A 25551-nucleotide genomic window follows, 5' to 3' on the forward strand; every position below is an offset into this window, starting at 1 on the left:
TTTTTTTTTTTTTAACTTCGGTTTCTGGATTCCTAATCTCCAGTATGTGCATAACAGTTTAAAGAATTCACCATTTAAATTTTAAAATTGTATTTGAAGCTATCCACACAAATATGAATGCCAGTTGTGATATTTTTTATAACACTGTCAATGAAATTCTTTTGCAATTTAGAACTATCATTACAAAGCTAATAGAAGGAGCTATGAAATTTCTAAAGGCATTTCTAATTGATCTTAAATTTATCAATTGCCAATAGTTTTCAACTTACAGAAATGTTGAAATTTTGAATGTTGAAAGTTCACTTTGTGATAAGTAAGCCAATCTCTCGGTTGTAGATCCTTTCCAAGAAATATTAAAGAATGCCAAAGCTGTAACACTAAATTTGTGAAACAGCTCTTTTCTTTGTAAGATGAATTGAATTAGTTCTTATCTTGGGTTCCACAAGTGTAAATTTATCTTTGAAACAGATTTTTTCCTTTTTTATTTTTTTTAAAGATTCTTCAGTGATCTGCACACCCGACCTAGGACTGGCACCTACAAAGCCAGATCAAGAGTCCTGTGCTCCACCAGCCAGGCGCACCTCCACCAGCGACTACTAACTGCTTTACACAACTCTAAAGTCATATACAGATTTTAAGAAGTAAGTTGTTTAATGAGTTCAGTTTTCATAAATTCAGCCCAATATTTTAAAATTAAATTATCTATATGCTTGTGTTAAAAAAAAAAAAGTACCTGAGAGCGTATTTTTTAAATTAAAATCTTGTGGAAAATAGTTATGAATCATGAGAATGGTGATTTGTTACCGTTTGCTCTTTGTTTTCATAAGCCATTAGGACAGAAACCTTTCCGAGGGGTTCATTCATACTGGCTTCCCAGCATTAGGGAAAAATCACAATCTGGGGCGGGAGAGGTGGGAGCCCGCTTTCCTCTGCGGCTCGGGCTCGCTGGGTGCTTTCCGGCCGGCGTCCTCCCACGTTCGGGCCACTGATTTGGGGCAGGACCGGCTGCGTTGGCTCCTGGCGCTGAGCACCCAGGCAAAGGCGGCCCTCTCACCCGCGGCGACCGAGCTCAGACCTCTCAAGGGCACCACCGGTCGCTCGCCCGAAAGCGACTGTGACTCCCCGCAAGGCTTCTCCCGCCCTTCTCCAAAATGGGGGCAGGTCGGCGCCGGGGACGCTGGGCGCGCTCCCGCGGAAGCATGGAGGGGGCGGGGCCGGTGGGAGCCCGGCGCTGATTGGCAGGCGCGGCCGACCTGATCCCAGGCGCGGGTCGGTAGAGTCGGGCGCCGCGGCCTGGGGCTGGGATGTGAGGGGCTGCGGGCTCCGGGCGGCAGCTGCTCCTGCGAGTCGCGGCGACTGCAGCGCGGGCGGGCGGGCGAGGTCAGCGGACGCCGTCGGCGGCTGGCCCTGTCGGCCGCGGGATGAGGAAGCGGACGGAGCCCGTCGCCTTGGAGCATGAGCGCTGCACCGCCTCGGGCTCGTCCTCGTCGGGCTCGGCCGCCGCGGCGCTGGACGCCGACTGCCGCCTGAAGCAGAACCTGCGCCTGGCGGGCAAGGGGCCGGCAGAGCCGCGCTGCGCCGCGGACGCGGGCATGAAGCGGGCGCTGGGCAGGGGAGGCAGGGCGCAGGGGCGGGGCCCCCTACCTGGCCCGCAGGCAGCTCTTAAGCCCCCCGCCCCTCCGTACGTTTCTTGCCTGCAGGAGCGCCCCACGTCTACCCTGCATTCTCACGTGTCCTCTTTCCCTCGCCTGGCCCGCCAGTGAGGCCCGCGGGCATCCTTTCCCCAGATAGCTGCTTGCCGGAGGGCCCCCGACTGTCCCCTTCCCTCCCCTGGTGCCCTTTTCTGGCCCTCCGCGGAGCCCAGCCCCGTGCCCTTACCCTCCCCAGGTGAGCCAGTGGTACCCCGTCCTCGACCGGCTGGACCAGCGTCTTTCCCAGGGGCTGGGAGCAGGGGGCAATCACGACCCCACGTTGTAGAGTAGAGGAGGGCGTGGGGGGCGTCCCTTGTGAGGCTCCTGGACGCCTCTCACGTAAGAGGTGGGACGTGGAAGGGCAGGCTCCAGAGCCAGAGAGCATTGGGATTCTTGGCCTCAGATCTGCATAGAACTCAAAACTGAGCGCCCCTCTTGCTGGGCTGGCCTGTGCGGAAGCTTACCTTTTCCCGGTTTCTCACTTTGGTAATTTTTTCTCGGGTAACTAGTTGTCAGAAGTGGCATTCTCTGCTGGACCTTTGGGGGAAGGTTCAGTGGTGTGATGTGGCCAGGGGTACACCGCATCGTCAGCTGTTGGAGGGAAACCTGTCGTTGCTTGTGCAGATGGCTAATGGTGCTTGAAATTGGATTACACTGAGTTGTCTCCTTAGGAATCTCTGTAGAATCTGGAAGTCTTAGTTTTTTTTGCGTTGTCTGAATAGGAGATGAATGCATCCAGGTAAAGCTGATTTCAGAATTAAGATAGTGTATTTCACAGGGACAGATCTCTCCATATGCTAGCTTTGTAATTAATCTGGCTGTTCACAGAACGTATCATTCATGGCAAGTTTGAAGTCTGGGTGTTTCACGGTTTTGAACAGGTTAGTATGTAATGTTCTCAGGTGTTGTTGCAGAGTCGTTTCTTTTGGGGTCAACTGGAACGCCCTTAATTGACACTGGCCACTTCAGTGTCAAATATTTATTAAAATAGCCTCTAAAAATATCAATATCATTGCCTAAAAGATCATGAAATTGAAATTGAAAATATTTGGATAAATAATATTTATCCAAATAAATAAATATTTATCCAAATAGGCACTTCAACATTTCAACCTCATTGCTTAAAAGGTTATGAAATTAAACTATAGTCTTCTCTAAGTCAGTGGTTCGCATTCTTGCCAGAAGGGCAGGGACTGACAGTATTTTTTTTTTTCTATAAAATTATCTAGTAACTGGTCAATATCTTTTGTGAAACTAATTCTAGCTTGAATGTACTTTTGTAAACAGGTTTGGCATTACACCTAGATAAGTTTGGGAATTCTTCCTTTGAAGAAATGAAATTATTAGGCACAATAGTGTTTGGGGAAACAGTGCTGGCCCGAAAGATGTATTGTATTTCAAAGATACGTTTATTTTCATTTTTGTATCAGGACAAAGAAAGACATTCAAGAGGTGCTCATATCCTTTGGAGGAACGAAAGACTGTTAGGGAATAAAAAGAAAAGCAGAGGGCAGGAAAGCCAAATGTATGTGTTACTCCGTGGTTTCCTTCCCTATTTCTTGGAATGTTCTCCTGGTCATTCTTCTCCTTTGTTTTCTTCTTCACCCAGGTCTCTGCCCAACTGTCACGTCCTCAGAGAGGCCCATCCAAAATAGACTTCTTGCCACTCCCAGCACCCTTATTCTGTTTGCTTTTTTCATCACACTTATCTCCCTTGACCTTGCAATTGTCCGTGTACTTAATTGGCTTTATTGGTTCTCTCCTCCCCTACAATAATGGAACCCTATGAGAGCAGGGGCCTTGTTTCCTCCACTTTTCTGTCTCTAGTGTGTGGCCATAGTAGGTGGCGGAAAATACTTATTGAATTAGTATCTCTAGCATAAATTCCTAAGAAGTGAAATTGCTGGGCCACGGAGTGTGTGTTTATAATTTTGAAAGGTGAGGCCAAGGAGTCCTCCAAAGTACTGATGGATACTTTTTCCCCGGCAGGTCAGTTACTTCCTTTCCCCCAAATACTGAATATCACCAAATATTTGGATCTTTTCTCTATTTGATTGATGAAAATGACATCTGATTTGTAGCTTTAATTTGCATTTCTAATTGTTAGGTGGCAATTTTTGTGTGTTTTTATAAGCCTATTGTGTACCTTTGAGTCTCTCAGTACGTGCCTTTGTTTGGGTCCTATTGTGCACATTTTCAAATACACAAAAGTAGGGAAGAGAATATAATGAACCTGGATGTATCCATCACGTCTTTTTAAACAGTTTGCCATGTGTTGCCAATCTTGAATCATTTGTCCCTCTTCCCTCCATTTCTTTGTAGGGTGGGGGACTAGAATGTTTTAAAACAAATGATTTTATTCGTAACTACTTCAGAGTATAACTTGGGAACTGGAACAAATAGAGACTTTTGAAATATATATAACCTCATTGCTATATTTATCAAAACTTTTTTATATTTATCAAAATTAACAATTTATTGCCTAGTACTAATTTAATGTAATATCCAATCTACATACACATTTCTCCAGTTGTCTCAGAAATGTCTTTAAAAGGTTTGTGTAAAAATCCTGTACATTTCTTAAATTTATTCCTAGTTGATCTTTTTTGTTGTTGAAAATAGGACCCTTTCTTATATTACATATTTTTATTATTGTACTTTACTAATTTTTATTTTATTTATTTATTAGAGAGAGAGGAGCACAAGTAGAGGGAGTGGTAGGCAGAGGGGGAGGAAGAAGCAGGCTTCCTGCCGAGCAGGGAGCCCCATGCGATGTGGGGCTTGATCCTAGGATCCTGGGATCATGACCTAAGCCCAAGGCAGATGCTTAGCCGACTGAGCCACCCAGGTGCCCCTGTACTTACTGATTTTTCAAGCAGGAACTTATGTCATCATATTGTTTCTAGTAGTTTTTGCAGTTGGTTCTCTTGGATTTTCAGGTATAATATCATATCAGTTACAAATAATAAGAATTTCATTCCATGTTTTTTACTTTTTATGTCTCTTGTTTCTCTTTTTTGGTTGCTTTGTATTTCCAGGACAAGATCAAATACTAAGTCAGAATGATAGTGGGTACGTTGTCTTGTTCCTTACTTCACTGAGAATGCTTTTAGTGTTTCTGCCACAGTAGTTATTTTACTAAGGGCTGTGTTGTTGCTCTTTGTTTTTTTAATCAAAAATGGTTGTTGAATTTTATTAAATACTGTTTTAGCATCTGTGAAATTATACAGATGTTCTTCCTTGACCTGTTCATATGAATAATAGTAACAGATTTTGTGTTATTGAATCATGGTCATATTATTGAATCATCAGTGAAAACTCTGTTAGTGTGTAGCCAGATTCTAGTAATATTTTACTGAGTCATTTTACATTGTGATTTGTGAAACCAGTTTGTAATTTTGTTTTTAATGTAATCTTTATCAAGTTGTTTTAGTGCTTTCCTTAGCTTTATTAAAAGCTTTCTCTGCTTTAGCCAGTTTAAATACTCTTGAAATGATCTGTTTCCTTAAATTTGGTGGAATTCCCCAGTAAAACTACCTAAGCTTGGTGCTTTTGGGGCGCCTGGGTGGCTCAGTTCTTAAACCTCTGCCTTCGGCTCAGGGCGTGATCCCAGCGTTCTGGGATCAAGCCCCACATCAGGCTTCTCCGCTAGGAGCCTGCTTCTTCCTCTCCCACTCCCCCTGCTTGTGTTCCCTCTCTTGCTGGCTGTCTCTCTATGTCAAATTAATAAATAAAATCTTTAAAAAAAAAAAAAAAGCTTAGTGCTTTTTTAGATTTGCTATCATTTTCTGGTTTAGTTTTGGTGATTTATACATTCATAGAAAATCATCTGTTTTATCCAGCTTTTTCCTCTGTATCTGGGGCTGTTATCCCTGTCCTGTTCCCTGATTTTGTGTGCTTACGTTTTTTTCCTTTTTCCCCCTTTCATTTATTTATTTATTTTTTTTTTAATAAAGAATTTTCTTTTTTTCTTTTTTTTTTCTTTTCTATTATATTATGTTAGTCACCATACAGTACATCCCTGGTTTCTGACGTAAAGTTTGATGATTCATTAGTTGCGTATAACACCCAGTGCACCATGCAATACGTGCCCTCCTTACTACCCATCACCAGTCTATCCCATTCCCCCAACCCCCTCCCCTCTGAAGCCCTCATTTGTTTCTCAGAGTCCATAGTCTCTCATGCTTCATTCCCCCTTCTGATTACCCCCCCTTTCTTTATCCCTTTCTTCCCCTACCGATCTTCCTAGTTCTTATGTTCCATAGATGAGAGAAATCATATGATAATTGTCTTTCTCTGCTTGACTTATTTCACTTAGCATTATCTCCTCCAGTGCCGTCCATGTTGCAGCAAACGTTGAGAATTCATTCTTTCTGATAGCTGAGTAATATTCCATTGTATATATGGACCACAACTTCTTAATCCAGTCATCTGTTGAAGGGCATCTCGGCTCCTTCCACAATTTAGCTATTGTGGACAATGCTGCTATGAACATTGGGGTGCATATGGCCCTTCTCTTCACTATGTCTGTATCTTTGGGGTAAATACCCAGTAGTGCAATGGCTGGATCATAGGGTTGCTCAATTTTTAACTTTTTAAGGGACCTTCACACTGTTTTCCAGAGTGGCTATACCAATTGCATTCCCACCAACAATGTAGGAGGGAACCCCTTTCTCTACATCCTCTTCAACCTTTGGTGTTTCTTTCCTTGTCCGTTTTTGCCATTCAAACTGGCACAAGGTGGTATCTCAGTGTGGTTTTGATTGGAATTTCCGTGATGGCTAATGATTTTGAACATTTTTTCATGTGTCTGTTAGCCATTTGTATGTCTTCATTGGAAAAGTGTTCATATCTTCTGCCCATTTTAGGATTTGTTTATTTTTTTCTCGTGTATTGAGTTTGAGAAGTTCTTTGTAGATTTTGGATACTAGTCTTTTATCTGTAGTGTCATTTGCAAATATCTTCTCCCGTTCCGTGGGCTGCCTCTTAGTTTTTTTGACTGTTTCCTTGGCTGTGCAGAAGGTTTTGATGTTGATGAAGTCCCACAAGTTCATTTTATCTTTTGTTTCTCTTGCCTTTGGAGATGTGTCATGAAAAAAGTTGCTGTGGCCGATGTCGTAGAGGTTGCTGCCTGTGCTCTCCTCTAGGATTTTGATGGATTCCTGTCTCACATCGAGGTCTTTTATCCATTTGGAGTTTATCTTTGTGTATGGTGTGAGAGAGTGGTCAAGGTTCATTCTTCTGCATGTAGCTGTCCAATTTTTCCCAGCACCATTTATTGAAGAGACTGTCTTTTTTTCCACTGGATGTTTTTTCCTGCTTTGTCAAAGATTATTTGCCCAAAGAGCCGAGGGTCCATTTCTGGGTTCTCTATTCAGTTCCATTGGTCTATGTGTCTTTTTTTGTGCCAATACCATGCTGTCTTTGTGATCACAGCTTTGTAGTACAGCTTGAAATCAGGCAACGTGATGCCCCCAGCTTTGTTTTCCTTTTCAAGAATTCCTTGGCGATTCGGGGCCTTTTCTGGTTCCATACAAATTTAAGGGCTGTTTGTTCCAGTTCTTTGAAAAATGTCATTGGTATTTTGATTGGGATAGCATGGAATGTGTAGATTGCTCTAGGTAGCATAGATATTTTAACGATGTTAATTCTTCCGTTCCATGAGCATGGAATATTTTTCCATCTTTTTGTGTCTTCTTCAATGTCTTTCAAGAGCGATTTGTAGTTTCTAGAATATAGATCCTTTACATCTCTGGTTCAGTTAATTCCGAGATAATGTATGATTTTTCATGCTATTGTAAATGGAATGGATTCCCTAATTTCTCTTTCTTCAGTCTCATTGTTCTTGTATAGAAATGCAACTGATTTCTGAGCATTGATTTTGTATCCCACCACATTACTGAATTTCTCTATAAGTTCTAGTAGTTTGGGGGTGGAGTCTTTTGGGTTTTCCATATAGAGTATCATGTCATCTGCGAAGAGAGACAGTTTGACATCTTCTTTGCCGATTTGGAGACCTTTTATCCCTTTTTGTTGTCTGATTGCTGCTGCAAGGACTTTTAGTACTAAGTTGAAGAATAATAGTGAGAGTGGGCATCCTTGTCGTGTTCCTGACCTAAGGGAAAGGCTTCCAGCTTTTCCCCATTGAGAATGATATTCACTGTAGGCTTTTCATAGAATACGAAATTGAGGAATGTACCCTCTATTCCTACAGTCCGAAGGGTTTTAATCAGGAAAGGATGTTGTATTTTGTCAAATGCTTTTTCTGCATCAATTGAGAGGCTCATATGGTTCTTGACTCTTTTCTTGCTGATATGATCTATCACACTGATCGATTTGCGAATGTTGAACCACGCTTGCATCCCAGGGATGAATCCCACTTGGTCTTGATGGATAATCCTTTTAATGAACTGTTGCCTCCTATTAGCTAGGTAGGATCTTGTTGAGAATTTTGGCGTCCAAATTCATCAGGGATATCGGTCTGTAATTCTCCTTTTTGATGGGGTCTTTGCCTGGTTGGGGGATCAAGGTAATTCTGGCCTCATAGAATGACTTTGGTAGTTTTCCTTCTATTTCTATATTTTGAAACAGCTTCAGGAGAATAGGTATTATTTCTTATTTGAATGTTTGGTAGAATTCCCTGGGGATCCGTCAGGCCCTGGACTCATGTTTTTGGGGAGGTTTTTGATCACTGCCTCAATCTCTTCATAATTAATCGGTCTGTTTAAGTAACCAGTTTCTTCCTGTTTCAGTCTTGGTTGTTTATAGGTTTCCAGGAAGGCATCCATTTCTCCCAGGTTGTTTAATTTATTGGCATAAAGCTGTTGATAAAAAGTTTCTAATGATCCTTCCTATTTCATTGGTGTAGGTTGTGATCTCTCCCTTTTCATTCATAATTTTATTAATTTGGGTCCTTTCTCTATTCTTTTGAATAAGTCTGGCCAGCGGCTTGTCGATCTTGTTGATTCAAAGAACCAGCTTCTAGTTCTGTTGATCTGCTCTGCTGTGCTCCTGGTTTCTAATTCATTGATCTCTGCTCTAATCTTGATCACCTGCCTTCTTGTGCGTGGGTTAGACCTGTTCCAGTTCCAGCTTCTTGAGGTGTGAATATAAAAACTGCATTTTAGATTTTTCTATTCTTTTGAGTGAGGCTTGGATGGCTGTGTATTTCCCCCTTAGGACCACCTTTGCAGTGTCCCATAGGTTTTGGACCGATATGTTTTCATTGTCGTTGGTCTCCATAAATTGCTTAAATTGATTTTTAATTTCCTGGTTTACCCAATCATTCCTGAGCAGGATGCTTCTTAGTTTCCAAGTGTTTGAGTTTCTTCCAAATTTTTCCTTGTGATTGAGTTCCATTCTCAAAGCATTGCGGTGTGAGAATATGCAGGGAATAATCTCAGTCTTTTGGTATCGGTTGAGACCTGTTTTGTGACCCAGTATGTGATCTATTCTGGAGAACGTTCCCTGTGCATTCGAAAAGAATGAGTATTCTGTTGTTCTGGGGTGTAGTGTTCTGTATATATCTATGAGGTCCATCTGGTCCATCTGGTCCGTTCAAAGTTCTTGGTTCTTTGTTGATTTTCTGCTTAGGTGATCTGTCTATTGCTGAGAGAGGAGTGTTGAGGTTCCCTACTATTAACGTATTATTATCTATATCTTCCCTACTATTAACGTATTATTATCTATATGTCTCTTTATTCTGGTTAAGAGTTGGCTTGTGTATCTAGCTGCTTCCCTATTGGGAGCATAGATATTTATAATTGTCATATCCACTTGTTGGATACATCCTTTAAGAATAATATAGTGTCCTTCTGTATCTCTACCTACCGTCTTTAGTTTAAAATCTGATCTGTCAAGGTACAACACCCAGTGATGACAAAAATACTCAACAAAGTAAGATTAGAGGGAACGTACCCCAAAATAATAACAGTAACCATATATCTAAAACACACAGCTAACGTCATACTCAATGGTGAAAAACCAAAAGTTTTGCTTCTAAGATCAGAAAGAAGACAAGGATGTGCACTCCCAGCACTTTTGTTTAATATAGTACTGCAAGTCCTGACCTCAGCAGTCAGACCAGGAAAAGAAAGAAAAGGCATCTAAATTGGTAAGGGAGAAGTAAAACTGTCACTATTCGTGTATAGCACGATAGCACGATACTATATCTAGAAAACTCTAAGGACCCTACCAAAAAAAAAAAGTCACTAGAACTCATAAGTTCAGTAAAATTACAAGATGCAAAGTTAATACACAGATCTGTTCCATCTCTATGCACTACGAATGAAATAGCAGAAAGAGAAATTGAGAAAGAAATCCCATTTACAACTGCACCAACGATTAAACACACACACACACACACACACACACACACACACACACACACACACACACTTGGGAATAAATTTAATGAAAGAGGCTTTAAGACCGGGACTCTGAAAACTATAAATACACTGATTTAAAGTCATGACACACACACAGAAAGTAAAGACATTCGATGTTTGTCGATTGGAAGAATTAATATTCTTAAAATGTCCATACTATCTAATCCACAGATTTAAGGCAATCCCTATCAAACACCAACAGCATTTTCCACCGAACCAGAACAGACCTAGAATCTGTATGGAATCGCAAAAAATCCTAAATATCCTGGAACATGGCTGGAAGTATCACAATTCCAAACTTTAATTTACGGTACAAACATGTAGTAATCAAAACAGTATGGTACTGGCACAAAAATAGACACACAGAGCGATAGGACAGAATAGGAAGCTCAGAAATAATTCCACAACTATATGGTCAATTAATCTTCAACAAAGGCCACAAAAGTATACAGTGGGGAAAATAAAGCCGCTTCAGCAGATGATCTTGGGGAAACTGGACAGCAACGTGCAGAAGAATGAAACTGGACCACTTTTTTTCCACCATAGACAAAAATTAACTCAAAAAGCTTAAGGACCTAAATATTAGACCTGAAACCATAAAAATTTTAGAAGAGAGCACAGATAATTTCTCTGACATCAGCTGTAACAACACTTTTCTAGATATGTGTATATGATCCTTTTAGTGTATTACTGAATTTGGTTTGCTAATATTTTGTTGAGGATTTTTGTAAGTGTATATTAGGAATATTGGCCTGTAATGTTTTTCTTGCAGAATCCTTGTCTGGATCAGGTATCAGAAGAATTCCAGTTTTATAAAATGAGTTTGGAAGAATTCCCTCCTCCTTTATTTTTTGGAAGAATTTGAGTATTAATTCCTTTTTGAATATTTTGTAGAATTCACCTGTGAAACCATCTAGTCCTGGAGTTTTGTTTTTTGGAGGTTTTCAATTACTGATTCAACCTGCTTACTAATAATCTGTTCAGATTTTCCATTTCATCAGGATTCAGTCTTAGCAAGTTGTATGTTTCTGGGAGTTTTATCAATTTCCCTTAGATTGTCCAATTTTTTGTATATAATTGTTCAGAGTAGTTTCTTATGATCTTTGGCATTTCTCTGGTATCACTCTTTCATTTTTTATATGAGTTCTGTCTCTCCCTCTCTCTCTCTCCTTGTTTTTGGGGGTGGGGGAAATCTAGGTAAAGGCTTGTCAATTTTATTTTCAGAGAATCAGTTCTTAGTTTCGTTGGTATACTCCATTATCCTTTTAGTCCCGCTTCATTTTTCCCTGCTCTAATCTTTGTTATTTCTTTCCTTCTAATAACTTTGGCCTGATGTGTTCTCTTTCCAGTGCCTTAAGGGGTAAAGTTAGGTTGTTTGTTTGAGACTCATCTAGTTTCTTGAGGTTTCATTTATTACTAGGCATATGTGGTGTTTTAAATCCATTTATGAAACAGAAATGAACACTACATTCAGTCATAAATTAAAACAAAACCTAAATATCTTTTGGGGCGCCTGGGTGGCACAGCGGTTAAGCATCTGCCTTTGGCTCAGGGCGTGATCCCGGCGTTATGGGATCGAGCCCCACATCAGGCTCTTCTGCTATGAGCCTGCTTCTTTCTCTCCCACTCCCCCTGCTTGTGTTCCCTCTCTCGCTGGCTGTCTCTATCTCTGTCGAATAAATAAAATAAAATCTTTAAAAAAAAAAAAAACCTAAATATCTTTAGAGTTCAGTAATTCATCTGTTGTGTATAACACTCAGTGCTCATCACAAAACCCAAATATATCATGAGGTTTCATGTGTCCTCACACTTTTCTTTAAGCTTCTAAAGCATATTGTAGAATTTTTTATAAATTGTAAATTTTCCGTATGAGATATGTGAGTTTGCCTGTATTTTTTTAATCCGTTGCTTTTATTGAGTTTATGGAGATGACTATGACTAATTATCCACCCTTGTCTTTGTGCAAACAATGAAAACAATTAAAGCAGTGTTTCTCAAACTTTGGTGTGCATTAGAATTGCCTGGAAGACTTGTTGATGCCAAAGGTAAATCCCACTGGATTCTGATTCAATAGTTCTCTCGAGGGCTAGAGTATTTGCATTTCTGACAAATGTGTAGGTAATGCTGCTGGCTTTGGGGCCATCTTTTTGAGAACTGTGGAATTTGTCGAGCCTCTGGGACCTTAACTATCATCTAATAATTTTTTTTTATTTTTCATACACATCATAAATATACTTTAAACTATATTATAGGCAGCTTGTGTTGAAAACATAGTGCGTTAGTACTGTTAGAATCAGAAAGGCAGTTTCTATCTAACTGAATTCTGACTACGACAAGTAAAGGGTATGGAGTCACAGGGTCAGAAGAGTTAGTGAATAAAGGATATTTGACTGTGTTCCTGGAATATAGATGCTCCTTCCAAGTGTTCTGTATTATGGTAGCAATTGAAAACAGCAATGTGGGAGCTCTGTGACCTTGGGCTCAAACCGTTTGGATTAAGCTTGGGATTCCTAATATTTCAATGAGGTTGAACTAGAGGACAGCAACTTTCAGCTACAACATGCAGCAGTGTTAACTACAGTGATTGTGTAGCACATGACATTCTCAGGACTTACAGCTGTGGTTTGTACCTTTGATCCCCTTCATTCAGTTTTCCCTCCCGTCACCCCGTGCCTCTGGTAACCATAAATCTGATCTCTTTTTCTATTTGTTTTTCTATTTGTTTTATGTTTTAGGGTCCACATATAAGTGAGATCATCTAGTATTTGTCTTTCTCTGCTGACTTATTTAGTATAATGTCCTCAAGGACCATCCGTGCGGTCTCAAATGACAGGATTTCATTATTTTTATGGCTGAATAGTATTCCATTGGATATACAGACTACATTTTCTTTATCCATTACTCTGTTGATAGATACAGGTTGTTTCCATATCTTGGCTATTGTAAATAATGCTGCTATGAACATGGGGTGGCAATACCTCTTCAACAGGCTAACTTCTTTTTTTTTCAACATGTTAATCTCATTTTGTTCAGCTATGTAACCAGAAGTGGAATTGCGGGATCCTTTGGTTATTTTATTTTTAATATTTGAAGAAAGTTCATAGGTTTTTCCATACTGGCTATGCCAATTTACATTCCCACCAACAGTGCACAGGAGTTCCCTTTTTTCTACATCTTCATCAACATTTGTTATCTTTTGTCATTTTGATAATAATTATTCTAACAAGAATGATATCTCGTTGTGGTTTTTGTGGTTTTGATTTGTATCTTCGTAAAGATTAGATGTTGAACACCTTTTTTTTTTTTTTTTAAGATTTTATTTATTTATCTGACAGAGATACAGACAGCCAGCGAGAGAGGGAACACAAGCAGGGGGAGTGGGAGAGGAAGAAGCAGGCTCATAGCAGAGGAGCCTGATGTGGGGCTCGATCCCATAACGCCGGGATCACGCCCTGAGCCGAAGGCAGACGCTTAACCACTGTGCCACCCAGGCGCCCCTGAACACCTTTTTTATGTGCTGGTTGTCCATTTGTCTTCTCTGGAGAAATGTCTATTTAGGTCCTTGGTCCTTTCTTTAGTTGGTTTCTTTTTTCTTTTCTTTATTTTTTTACTTTCTTTCTTTCTTTTTTTTACATACAACTGAGTTGTATGAGTTATGTATATATTTTAGGTATTAATTTCTCTTCAGATACATGATTTGCAAATATTTTCCCATTCCATATGTTGCATTTTCATTTTGTTGATTATTTCTTTCACTGTGAGGCTCTTGAGTGTAGTACCACTTTTTTTTTTTTTATTTTGTTGCTCGTGCTTTTGGTGTTATTTTTAAAATATACTTACCAAGACCAATGTCAAGTAGTTTATTCTCTATGTTTTCTTGTAGGAATTTTATGATTTCAGGTCTTCCCTGTAAGTCTTTTATCTATTTTGAGTAAATTTTTGTGGATGATGTAAGATAGGGGTCCAGTTTTGTTCTTTGACATGTGAATATCCACTTCTCCCAGCATCATTTACTGAAGAAGCTGTTTTATTTTTCTCCATTGAGAATGCCTCCCTTCTCAAAAACCGTATGTGTCTGGGTTTATTTCTGGGCTCTCTCTTGTGTTCATTAGTCTATGTGTTTGTTTTTATGCCACTACCATAAGATTTTGATTTACTATAGCTTTATAATACAGTTGAAATCAGGCAGTGTGATGCCTCCAGCTTTATTCTTCTTTCTAGAGATTGTTTCGGTTATCCAAAGTCTTTCATTGTTTCATTCAAATTTTAGGATTTTTTTTTCTTACTGCAAAAAAAGTCATTGGAATCTTGATAGGAAATTCATTGAGTCTATTGGTGGCTTGGGTAATTAACATTATTTCTTGCAATTCATAAACATGCAATACCATTCAATTCATTGGTGGGTTTCTTTTTTTGTATCTGTCATCAATGTCTTGTTTTCCGTGAAGAGACCTTTCACCTCCATGCTCAAGTTTATTTCTAAGTATTTTGTTGTTTTTCTCCCTAACATAAATGTTCTTTGTATCTTTTCCCTTATATCTTTTTCAGATAGTTTGTTGTTGGTGTATAGGAATGCTACTGCTAGGTGTACATTTATTTTCTATCCTACAACTTTACTGAATTCATTGATTAGACCTAACAGGGTTGTTTTTATAGTCTTTAGGATTTCTATATGTCACCTGCAAATAGAGACAGTTTTAACTTCTCCCTTCCCAATTTTTATGCCTATGATTTCTTTGTCTTGTCTGATGGTTCTGCTAGGACTTCGAGTACTGTATTGAATAGGAGTGTTGAGAGTGGGCACCCTTGTCTTGTTCCCCATCTTACATGACAAATTTTCAGTCTTTCACCAATGAGTGTGATGTTTGCCGTAGCTGTGGGTTTGCCGTATGTGGCCTTTATTGTGTTGAGGTACGTTTCTTCACGATCCAATTTGTTGAGGGTTTTTATCATGAATGCATGTTGTACTTTGTCAAATGCATGTCAAATGCTTTTTCTGTATCTATTGAGATATTCATATGATTTTTATCTTTCATTCTGTTAATGTGATGTGTCACACAGTGATTGATTTGCATATGTTGAACCATCCTTGCACCCCCTGGACAAATCCCAGTTGATCGTGGTATATGGTCCTTTAAGATGCTGCTGAATTCAGTCTGTTAATACTTAAAGAGAATTTTTTCATCTATATTCATCGGGGACACCAGTATATAATTTTCTTTTCTTGTAGTCTTTTTATTTGGTTTTGGTATCATGGTGATACTGGCCTCTTAAAATGTGTTTGTGTGTATTCCTCTTATGTTGATATTTTTGGAAGAGTTTAAGTAGTATAGGTGTTAATTCTTCCCTTACGGCAGGTCTAGTAGTGAGGAACTCATTTAGCTTTTCTTTGTTTGGAAAAGTCTTTATCTCTCCTTTATTTCTGAAGGACAGCTTTTCCAAATAAAGCATTCTTGGCTGACAGGTTTTTTTCCAAGTGGAGATGTTTTGACCTGGAAGTTTCATTGAAGAAAGGTGACCGTGATCTTGCTGCCCTAGGCCAGAGTTTTCTGCACAGCCGTATTTCCTCTGACCCTCTAAGGAGGCATGGAAATCTGCCAGGGAACAAAGCCACACAGACAACCTCCTCACGTTAAACCCAACCCCCTGACAAGGGGTGGTGAAAGGCCAACCAGGCAGAGCAGCCTGAACAGCCAAGCAGCAGGCCCCTCCCCCAGAAGACAGACCGGAAGAACAGGTAAGTGACACGCTTATTTCCTACAGGACTGCAAAACTCCACAACATGGGTGAACTTTTACATTAAGTGCATTCATAAAAATGCAAGCTTTGACTCCACTTTTGGGACCTACCCAAAGTAGATTCATAAAGACAGAAAGTAGAATGGTGTTGCCAAGGGCTGGAATGAGGCAGTAATGGTAAGTTTCTGATTCATGGTGTAGAGTTTTAGTTTCACAAGATGAAATGAGATGTGAAGTTGGGTTAGACGGAGGTTGTAGAAAGGGTATTAATGCATTTAATACATTTAAAATGTATTCCATGAACTTAATGTACTTAATGAAATATAAACCTATAAATGGTAGATTTGTAGACGGTAGATGGTAGATTTTTGATTATGTGTATTGTATGTCAATAAAAATATTTTTTCTTTAAAAACTGCAAATACAGAGAAATGAACACAGGACAATTTAGTCTTGCCATTTTGGTGCTGCTATTTTGTCTCACCCATTTTCCTGGAGACAACTTTGATCCAACAAAATGTTCTCATTCTGTGCCCACTTAAAAGCTTAAAATCAGAATTTTCCAAAACATGAAAATTTTTTCAAAACGGTATTTTCAGAGTTAATTTAATAAGACATTTTATTCCTTGATCAATTTTTAAAAATGTAGCACAATTTAAAATTCTATTTTATCTACTTTAACTTTAATTCACTGATTTTAAAAATCAGAATCAATTTTTTATGCAAATGGCTTGGATTTTTTATCCATATCATAGTCTACTGACTGTGGGTTCTGCTGTTTTACATTTTGCTTATGTGTCATTATTTTTACCAAGTCAACTTTCCTGATGCCCATTATGAATATTAAAATATTTTTTGCCCAGTTTTATTGATATAATTGATCACTGTATATAATTGACACACTGTGTATGTGTAAGCTATTATGTGATAAGAACTCTCAGAATTTACTCTCTTAACACCTCTCAAACCATAGAGCGGTATCAACTGCAGTCATCATGTTGTACTGTAAATCCCTGTTATTTATCTTAAAACTGGAAGTTTGTACCTTTTCACCATTCACTCAATCCCTGCCCCCACCCTCCCCTCTGTTTCTTGTTACTTTAATCTGATCTGTTCTTCTGAATTAGTTTTCCGCCTTTTCTTTTCTTTGTTTTAGATTCCACATAAAAGGGGAAAATGTCTATGTATCTATCATCTATATAGTATCTATCTCCCTATATATATCTATACCTACACATATGTAGTGTTTGCCTTTCTCTGTCTCACTTGTTTCACTTGGCATAATGCCTCTAAGTCCAAAACTGTTATCACACTTAGCAGGATTTCCTTTTCTTATGGCTGATTAATATTCCATTATGTAGGTAACACTTCTTTATCCATTCACCACTAATGGGCACTGATGTTTTCCTTGTCTCAGCTATGGTAAATAAAGCTTCTTGCTCATGGAAGTGCAGGTATTTCTTAGACATATTCCTTTGTTTTCTATGGAATGTTCCCAGACGTGGAGCTGCTGCACATACCGTGGTTCTGTGTTCAGTGTGTTGAGGACGCTCCATACTGTTTTGCACAGTGCCGGCGCCAGTGCGCATAGGCTCCTTTGCTCCACATCCTCACCAGCATTTGTTGTCTCTTGTCGTTGTTATGACAGCTGCTCCAATTGATGTGATAGGTCATTGCGCTTTGGGCTTGCGCATACCTGCTTATCATTTGTTTATGTTCTCTGGGAAAGTGCCAGAGCACTGAACACTGTCTCTGGGGTCCAGGGGCAAGACCAGTCTCCATTAGACCTTCAGGGTCCTCATTTGGACATACAAGGGTGGGTGCAGAATCACTCTTCTGGCTGAGGTGAGGGTGCTGGAATAGTAAAGAGGACACCATGGGAGTGGACAGAAAAAGGAGAAAAGGGAGGTTTCTGTGGTCCCTTATTCTGCTCTTGGAGCCTGGAGATCCTGCTCCTTTGCCACTCTGACTCTGGAAAGCCACTGCCTTGAGGACACCCAGATAAAAGCACCCCTTTCTTTGGTGGTGTGCCTGCCTGGGGCTGTACCACTAGAGACAGAGAACGTGATGCAGGGTGCTTCCTTGTCCATGGTGCCTCATCAGTTCTGCTGGAGATACTGGAGAAGGAAGAGTCAGGCAGAGGCCATTGTGGTTGTCCCCTTGCCCAGAAACAGCTCGAAACTTTTAGTTGCGCTTCTCCCTACAGTCTAGCTTGTTAAAAGGGGAGGTGGGCTCCAAGATCTTCTCAGTTATTCATTCAGTAACTATACACTAAGCACTCCCCTATGCCAGGTACCTTGGTGGACCCATGAGGAGAGCTGAAAATACCAAGAGCTCCCTGCTTTTAGGGGCTCACAGTCTAGAGATGGACAAAGCACAAACCAAAGCCGTGAAAGAAAAGAGCAAGTGCTATATACGACGACTGAAGTATGTAATGAAGGAAGGCTGGGAAGTCATTGGATAGGAAAATATGAAAGGCCTCACTGAGGGTGACATTGCTGAAAACAGATTGACAAAAGGGAGCTAGACCTGCACAAGTCTGTGTGCGGTGTGTCAGAAAGAAGGGACCGCTGTTGCAGACACTCACTAACAGAGCTGGTTTGGCCAGAGGAGGTGAAAAAGGCAGCCCCCGTGGCTGGAGGGACACTAGGAGGAGAGCAGAGGGGAGGGAGGAAGGCAGGGAGAGGAGCTGAGGCCTGGGAGACTGTTACTTATCTATTGTTCCTATGTTACTGCCTTGCCCCAGTAGCCTGAATCTTAAAATGTATATATTTAATTTCTCACAGTTTTTGTGGGTGAGGAGTCCAGGCACAAATAAGCATAGTTCCCCAGGCTCAAGGTGTCAGAGGCTGTAGCAGTGACTGAGGCTAGACTGGCAGAGGATTTTCTCCCAAGTTGGCTCACATGATTCGGGAAGCTGTTTGGACTCAGAATCTGAGTTCCTTTGTGTCTTCTGGCCTTGGCACAGGCCAGGTTCTCTGCCATGTGTGCTTCTACACATGGCAGTTCAAAATATCTGTGCTCGATTTTTGGTTCAGAGATCAAGAAGAAAAAGGGAAAGGGAGTGAGACGCAGAACACAAGAAAAGTAACTAGGAAGTTAGAAACTCTTTGCAATTGAAACTTAGACATCACATTTCATCACATTGGCTGCATCCTATTGGTCAGAAGCCAGTAACTAACCACCTAATGGGTAGAGAGTGATGCCTATACCACAAGTCTGGATCGGTGGGAGCCACTGTGAAGGCTGCGCCCCTCATAGACAAAAATGAGGCAACTGGGGCGCCTGGGTAGCGCAGTCCTTAAGCGTCTGTCTTCGGCTCAGGGCGTGATCCTGGCGTTATGGGATCGAGCCCCACATCAGGCTCCTCCGCTAGGAGCCTGCTTCTTCCTCTCCCACTCCCCCTGCTTGTGTTCCCTCTCTCGCTGGCCGTCTCTCTCTGTCAAATAAATAAATAAAATCTTTTTTAAAAATTTTTAAAAAATGAGGCAACTGGGTCTCATTCTAAATATAATGGGAAACAATTGAACAGTTTAACTACAGAGGATAGCAATATCTGCTTCTTCGTTCATTTCCACCCCATCATAGTGCCCACATTTACACAAGGCCAAGTGGGAAAGTGTTCCAATATTACATTGTTGGAACCCAGGCCTCTGTTGAGCGGCCCTCCATGCCAAGTCCCACCCCTTCTTGTAATTCTTCCATCCTGAAAATTGTGCTTCAGATACACAGGGGACCACCCCACCCATGTTACATTATCCACATACACCTGATGATGTCTCTAAGAAGTGGATTCTAGCCTGATCCCCACTAAGCAGCTTGGGAAAGTGGGGAATATGTGAGAGACACAATGATTTAGGACTCAGAACTGGGAAAACAAAGAAAAAAGGTCTGAATTCAGTTCTGTCTCCTGAAACCTCAGACCCTGGTTACATTTCCAGAGAGTGGTGGCTATGGCATTTTTCGCTCATAGTGTACAGTTAAGGAGATGACATGGGGGAGAAAAGTAAACAGTTCATTGCCAAGAGACGGCAGAGGCCAAGGTACTGGAATCTTGAAGAAGCGACCTCACTTCCTTGGTGATAGGCCCCAATTGAACTTAGAACTCTGGTAACCAGGCACATCCATTCAAAGAAAGCCTGCTTTCCAGCTCACTTGACTCGAGACGTTCAAGAGAACAAGATGTTCTGTTGCTGTATTCCTACTTTCAGGGGCTTTGGCCCAGAAAGTCCAGAGAGAAAGACTTTCACATCATTGTAGTCGTCGTCTCAGCCCGCTTTTCCGAGCCCTCTGGACATGTGGCAGGAGACACCAACAGGTAACACAGGGCAGCTCAGAGCAGCCCACTGGAGAGCAGGCAACAACAGTGATCCTACTTCAGCAGGCCCACACCTCTTGCCCCTCACTAAGTGTGTGTGTGTATGTGTATGTGAGTGTAGAGGAGGGGGCAGAGGAAGGATGCCCTTCCTGGGCAGAAGCAAGCTGCCAGGTGTTGGAACCTGGCCCATCTTTCATGTTCACACCCCAGGTCATAGCAGGCAGGATGAGAAGCTGAGTGCTGGGGACCAAGCTCAACCACCTGTATGTTAATCATGAGCCCTAGGGTTTCATCTGGCTTCCTCTTTGTTGGATGTCTTTTCTGCTGCTCCTCTTAGCCTTAACTGGAGAACACGATTTCTAATGGGGCTGGCCCCTTGTGGCAATGTCCCGTGAGGCCACTAATGTCTCTTGGCCCCATATATATGGGGCACTGCATTTTCGGAGCTGCACCCAGGAGATCATTGATGAGCTGGTCTGTGACTTTAACTATTCCAACTCCCTAGACAAGTGTCAGGTGCACCAGACCACCCAGGATCAGTGCTGCCTGAGGTGAGAATGGGAAGAGGGTTCTCCACACCCAGGGCCCCCACACAAATATGGGGACAAACCTAGGGCCCTCCTATAGTGTTTCCACATGAGTGTCCCTCAGGCCCAACCACAAAGTAATCCCAACATCTACACCTCCACCACCAGCTATGGGATAAGGTAGGAAGACTCTTCACATATATGGGAATGGTAGAGAATATAATTAATGTTTTTTTGCAGTTTAGGGGCATAGGTTATTTTGTTTTGTTGTGTTTTATTTTACTTTTCCCGAAGCCATGAGTGTCTTTGTACTGTTTTTATTATTTTCCCTACTCACGCAGGTATCCTGTGTAGAACCCAGCTCCACTGTCCTTGGAGAACTTGTCCAAGGCCTTATAAATCCTCACACTAAATAGGGTGATTGAACATAAAAGGAACGGTGGGATGAAGTCATTCTATATGTTTCTCTATAACGCGTCATTTCTCAGAGTACATCAAATCATTGTAGGTCCACCAGGTCACAAGCTGTGTCCTTATATGTCTTTTTGGACCTCCGTAAAGGAGGTCGTCAGCCACAGTAATTCAGCCTTTCAAGGCTGGTGGAACTTGACATGATTCAATTCTGTTGCCATTTCAGCAATGCTGCAAGGAACACTTAAGTGTCTTAACAAACATTTTTAGCTGCTAGATCTGCCAGAACATAGAACCACAGATTGGGTGGAAGGCCTCTGATGCCTCCTGGCCCAGGTAGCTGGCTCTATCTTTTCAGAGTTCCACCCAGGACATCTTTGATGAGCTGCTCCAAGGGTTCAGCTACTTCATCTCCTTTGACAAGCAGCAGGTGCATCAGGCCACCAACAACATCCAGTGCTGGTCTGGGGTGAGAATGGGTCCAAATTCATGTCCTATCTCAGGACCCACAGATGATCAGGGCAAGGCCAGAACCCACACTAGAAACAATTGGCTGCCCTGTGGCCTGCCAAGGAGGGTGGTTTCCCCTGAACCTTTCTCCCCATGTCAGGAACAGACCAGGCCTCATCAGCATGGGAGGAATGCCATGCATTCCATGCTCTGGACAGTTCTCAGGCCCAACGTCTATGATCTCAAGCAGCGTTGGAGATGCTAAGCTTCTGCTTTCTCCTGTCTGCAGTAGGGATGTTTACCGATGACTTAAAGGCATAGAGTTCTTAATAAAGGCTATTAAAAGAGAGAAATGCTATTGTTGCTCAACTAACAAAATGGGTTAAAGGGAACAATGGTTTATCATTTCACCCCTAAAGCCAATTGCACCTTTAAGCCTAGAGCCCTTTTCTGGGCGGGCCTACAAGTCCCTTTTCTTGCACAAGTTCCCGAAGCGTTGGGAGTCTCTGGTCTGAACGCCAGACCCTGATCTTCCTGGTGGTTCATGGAGTTGAAGCTGAGTACACTGCGCTCCCCCCCCCCCCCCGTCTTTCTGGTGGGGAAAAAGAAGTAATCCTGTCCCTGGACGAGGCCTGCACGATGCTGATGCTCAGAGAAGGCACAGTGGAGCATTTCGTACGCTCCCTGGTACCATTCTTCCCAGATATAAACATATCAAATATCACAATTTTCTGCATAATACCATGTGTTCACTTCACCCCAACAGGTCCTGGGCCAGCAGTTCAACAGGTGAATGCCCACCCCAGGCACAGCACAGGAGTGAGACTCCCACCTACTAGCTGTATGTCTTGGGAATGTCACTGTACCTCTCTGAGCTTCACTTTCCTCTTCTGAAAAATGGGGCGGTAAGAGGCTGAATCTCATAGGGTTACTGTAGGAAATCATGGGAGAAAACACGGCACGGGCTTATCTGGGGCCTGGCTCTGTAGAAAAGGCTGCTGAACATGCTGGGCATCTTCATGTTTAGTAGTTCTCGCTCTCCAGTGAAGAAGGTCTCAACCTCAACCCTCACAGGCCTGTGGCCCTTCTGGGTTTATAAAAGCAAATGGAAAGCTCATAGTTTTCCTGTTTGCAAAGGACTTCTGAGATTCCATCTAGTTGGTCCTGGCACTGGTCCTTTATGTGACCAGATTAGGGAGTCACTGGGGGCAGGCAGAGCCGCCCAAGGTCCACTCAGTATTTGGAAAGTACTGGTTAGGAGTCATTCATTCAATAATATGTATTAGGCATGTAGTAATGCAGGCACTTTCCAGTCACTAAGATAACTCAGTCGACAAAGTAGATACAATGTCTGGGTCTCAATTTTAGTCAGAGGGTCAGATAGTCACTCTCCACATCATAAGCACCCATGTCCATAGTTCATTAGATGTGACATCTTCATGGCCTACTCTAGGTGTGAATAGATCCACCCGTGTTTGTACCATTATGATGGACTATAACAAGTAAAAACACGGTCTTTGGGTCCAGAAGGAAAGACTGCTGCCTCCACAGAGCAGGGTGGGAGATACAGGGGTTGTGGCTGGGGAGGGACTTTCAGAGCCATAGATCTCACAGATCTCTTGGTTTCCATGGGAGGGCTGAATTTGGGGGGCTTCCTGAAGAAGCAAATGAGTCAAAAAGAGCTATGGATGGGCCTTCAAGCCCTCTGGGAAGCAGAGCACAATCTGGGCTGAGTTGGTGCCTAAAACATCCACCCCTTTGATGGTCTCATCTTGCTCTGCCTGCCCCTTTCCGTATCCACCTCTGCTGACCACAACTGGGGCCAATAATAGAAGCTGTGGTGAGCAGACCACTCACAAATCTGCCTCAAACTTAAGCCCTGATACTGGTCTGCATGGAAGACAGAGTAGACTAGACCTATGGCCGTGAAGAGTGTAAGTGGAAAAACCACTCATTCAGGTTTTCTGGATGAGCAAACCACTGCAAAGACAGCTACAGAGGGGTTGGAAGTGGCCTGGGGCCATCTTCTGGGACCCACACAGAAAGAACGGTGCTGTGGGAGTAGCATGTGGAATGAAAGGCCAGGCCTCTGACTGTGCTCCACATATGACTTGAGGTAAAGGGGAGTGGGGGGCTCTGTACATCTGAAGTGCCATGACTGGGACCTGAGAAACCATGCCCCCATTCTCCTGCTGCAGCGGGAACTTCTGGAGCCTGTAGAGGCAGAGGGTAAATGAGATTGCAGTTTGGGAAGGCTATCTGGAATGGGGCTCATGGATTGGAAATTCATTGGATATATTTTTTTAATATTTTCTTATTATGTTATGTTAGTCGCCATACAGTACATCCCAAGTTTTTGATGTAAAGTTCCATGATTCATTACTTGCGTATAACACCCAGTGCACCATGCAATACGTGCCCTCCTTAAGGCCATGGTATATGTCCTGTTTTTGGAAAGGCACATGGAAAGTCAGTGATGTGGATGAACCTTTCTCTTTAACCTGCTCCAGTGCCAGCTCCAGGGCTCCTTCCAGTTGCAGAGCCAGAAAAAGGGCCTTCTATGGAGCTAGAGGCAACCCCAGCTCTGCATCGACCATCACCTGTAGTGTCAGAGCCAGCCTCCCCTCCATCAGCTGTTGCAGAACTGGAACACATGCTCCCATCATCTCCATGTGTGCCGGGTGCTGAGCTGCAGTCAGCTGGACCATCAGCCTTCCCAGGAATTTTCACTCCAGCTCTGACAATAGACATAGAGCCCACTGTGACCCCAGATGGTTCCTGCTGTGTCACCCCAAAGAACCAGCTGGGTGAGGAGAAGCCTGACCTCCTGGACTTCCCTTCCAGGCTTGTGACAGAGCAACTCACATATATGGATACGGTGAGCAGTTAGGCTCTCAGGGTGGGGCAGGGACAAGCATTTCTTCTGCTCTCGGCTGCCTCACACCTGCCTTTCCCTGATGTGGACTCCTATGGTCTGGGACCAAATCTCAGCTCCACCACTTCCCAACCCTGTCAACCCATCAAGGCGCTTAGCCCCAAGCTTTCACTGTCCAGCTGCGGACTGTAGCGAGAGACCCTGATAAGCACTGATACGGAGGTACTAGGGAGAAGAAATGAGCCAGAATGGAGAGACCAATGGGCAGGCCCTGGTCCCGTGGGTGGAGGAGGGCAGCTCCCTGTGTTCAGTCAAGTCCATGGGTCGCCCACCCACTTGTTTTGGAGGCTGAGTACCCTCAGCAATTACTAGGTATCTGATGTGTACTTAAGTGCAGGGCAGATAGATAAACCTGTGGTTGTAGCTATCATGTGAGAATGTGCATCTGAGAGGGGAGTAGAACCAGAGGGATGAATAGTTGGAGGGGAAGAGTCCCCCTTGGGAGGAGCCACCTTGAACAGCAGCGTGGAGCTTGGAGTTTGTGAGGATGATCAGGATGCAAATGCCCTCCTTCCTTCCCTCGTCTCTATTTGCTCCTGGGCCATCCTGTCCTGGGCCCCTCAGTGAAAAAGAATGGAGTGACATCCAGGGACTCCAACCAGGCTCAGGCCACATTCTCAGCTTTCTGAGCTCTAGCTCTGACCTGTGACCCCTATCTAAGACACTAGTCTTGCATGTGAAATAGCTGGGTGAACAAACCTCCCCCTGTTCTCTAGGAGCTGTTCAAGAAGCTGCTGCCCCATCAGTGCCTGGACTCCGTCTGGTCCAAGCGCAATAAGCCTGGCAATGAGCACCTGGCACCCACAGTCCGGGCCACTGTCGCCCAGTTCAACGGTGTGGCCAAGTGTGTCATCACCACCTGCCTTGGCAACCCAAGCATGACAGCCCGGGACAGGGCCATGGTGGTGGAGCACTGGATCAAGGTGGCCAAGGTATGCAACGGGAAGCCCAGCCGAGGTGCTCTCCTGAGTCTCGGGCACTGCTCTTCCCTTGATCAGGTCTCAGGGTGGAAGGCCCTGGTCTTTGCCCTAGGGACTGTGCAGTCCCTAGGCTCTTCCTTCCAGAGGCTGACTGTGACTTGCATGGCCCAATGT

At 42.7% G+C, this 25551-nt stretch overlaps 1 protein-coding gene and 1 long non-coding RNA gene across 3 annotated transcripts in view; both read left to right on the forward strand.

The window, feature by feature from the left end:
* Window positions 1-11788, forward strand: part of LOC125281980 (uncharacterized) — a 62651-nt gene extending 50863 nt beyond the window's left edge. Inside the window, exon 3 of the long non-coding RNA XR_008959568.1 lies at window positions 497-11788. This is a non-coding gene — a long non-coding RNA (uncharacterized LOC125281980). The remainder of the gene's footprint in view (window positions 1-496) is intronic.
* LOC125281949 (ral guanine nucleotide dissociation stimulator-like) overlaps window positions 1-25551 on the forward strand; it is a 476760-nt gene that overhangs the window by 425149 nt on the left and 26060 nt on the right. For both annotated transcript variants that reach the window (XM_057312911.1, XM_057312912.1), the window contains exons 9-11: window positions 22289-22363; window positions 24033-24400; window positions 25174-25389. In XM_057312911.1, coding sequence (XP_057168894.1) covers window positions 22289-22363; window positions 24033-24400; window positions 25174-25389 — 659 coding nt within the window. The remainder of the gene's footprint in view (window positions 1-22288; window positions 22364-24032; window positions 24401-25173; window positions 25390-25551) is intronic.

This window comes from Ursus arctos, unplaced genomic scaffold (assembly GCF_023065955.2).
Source record: "Ursus arctos isolate Adak ecotype North America unplaced genomic scaffold, UrsArc2.0 scaffold_16, whole genome shotgun sequence".
Classification (NCBI taxonomy): Eukaryota; Metazoa; Chordata; class Mammalia; order Carnivora; family Ursidae; genus Ursus; species Ursus arctos.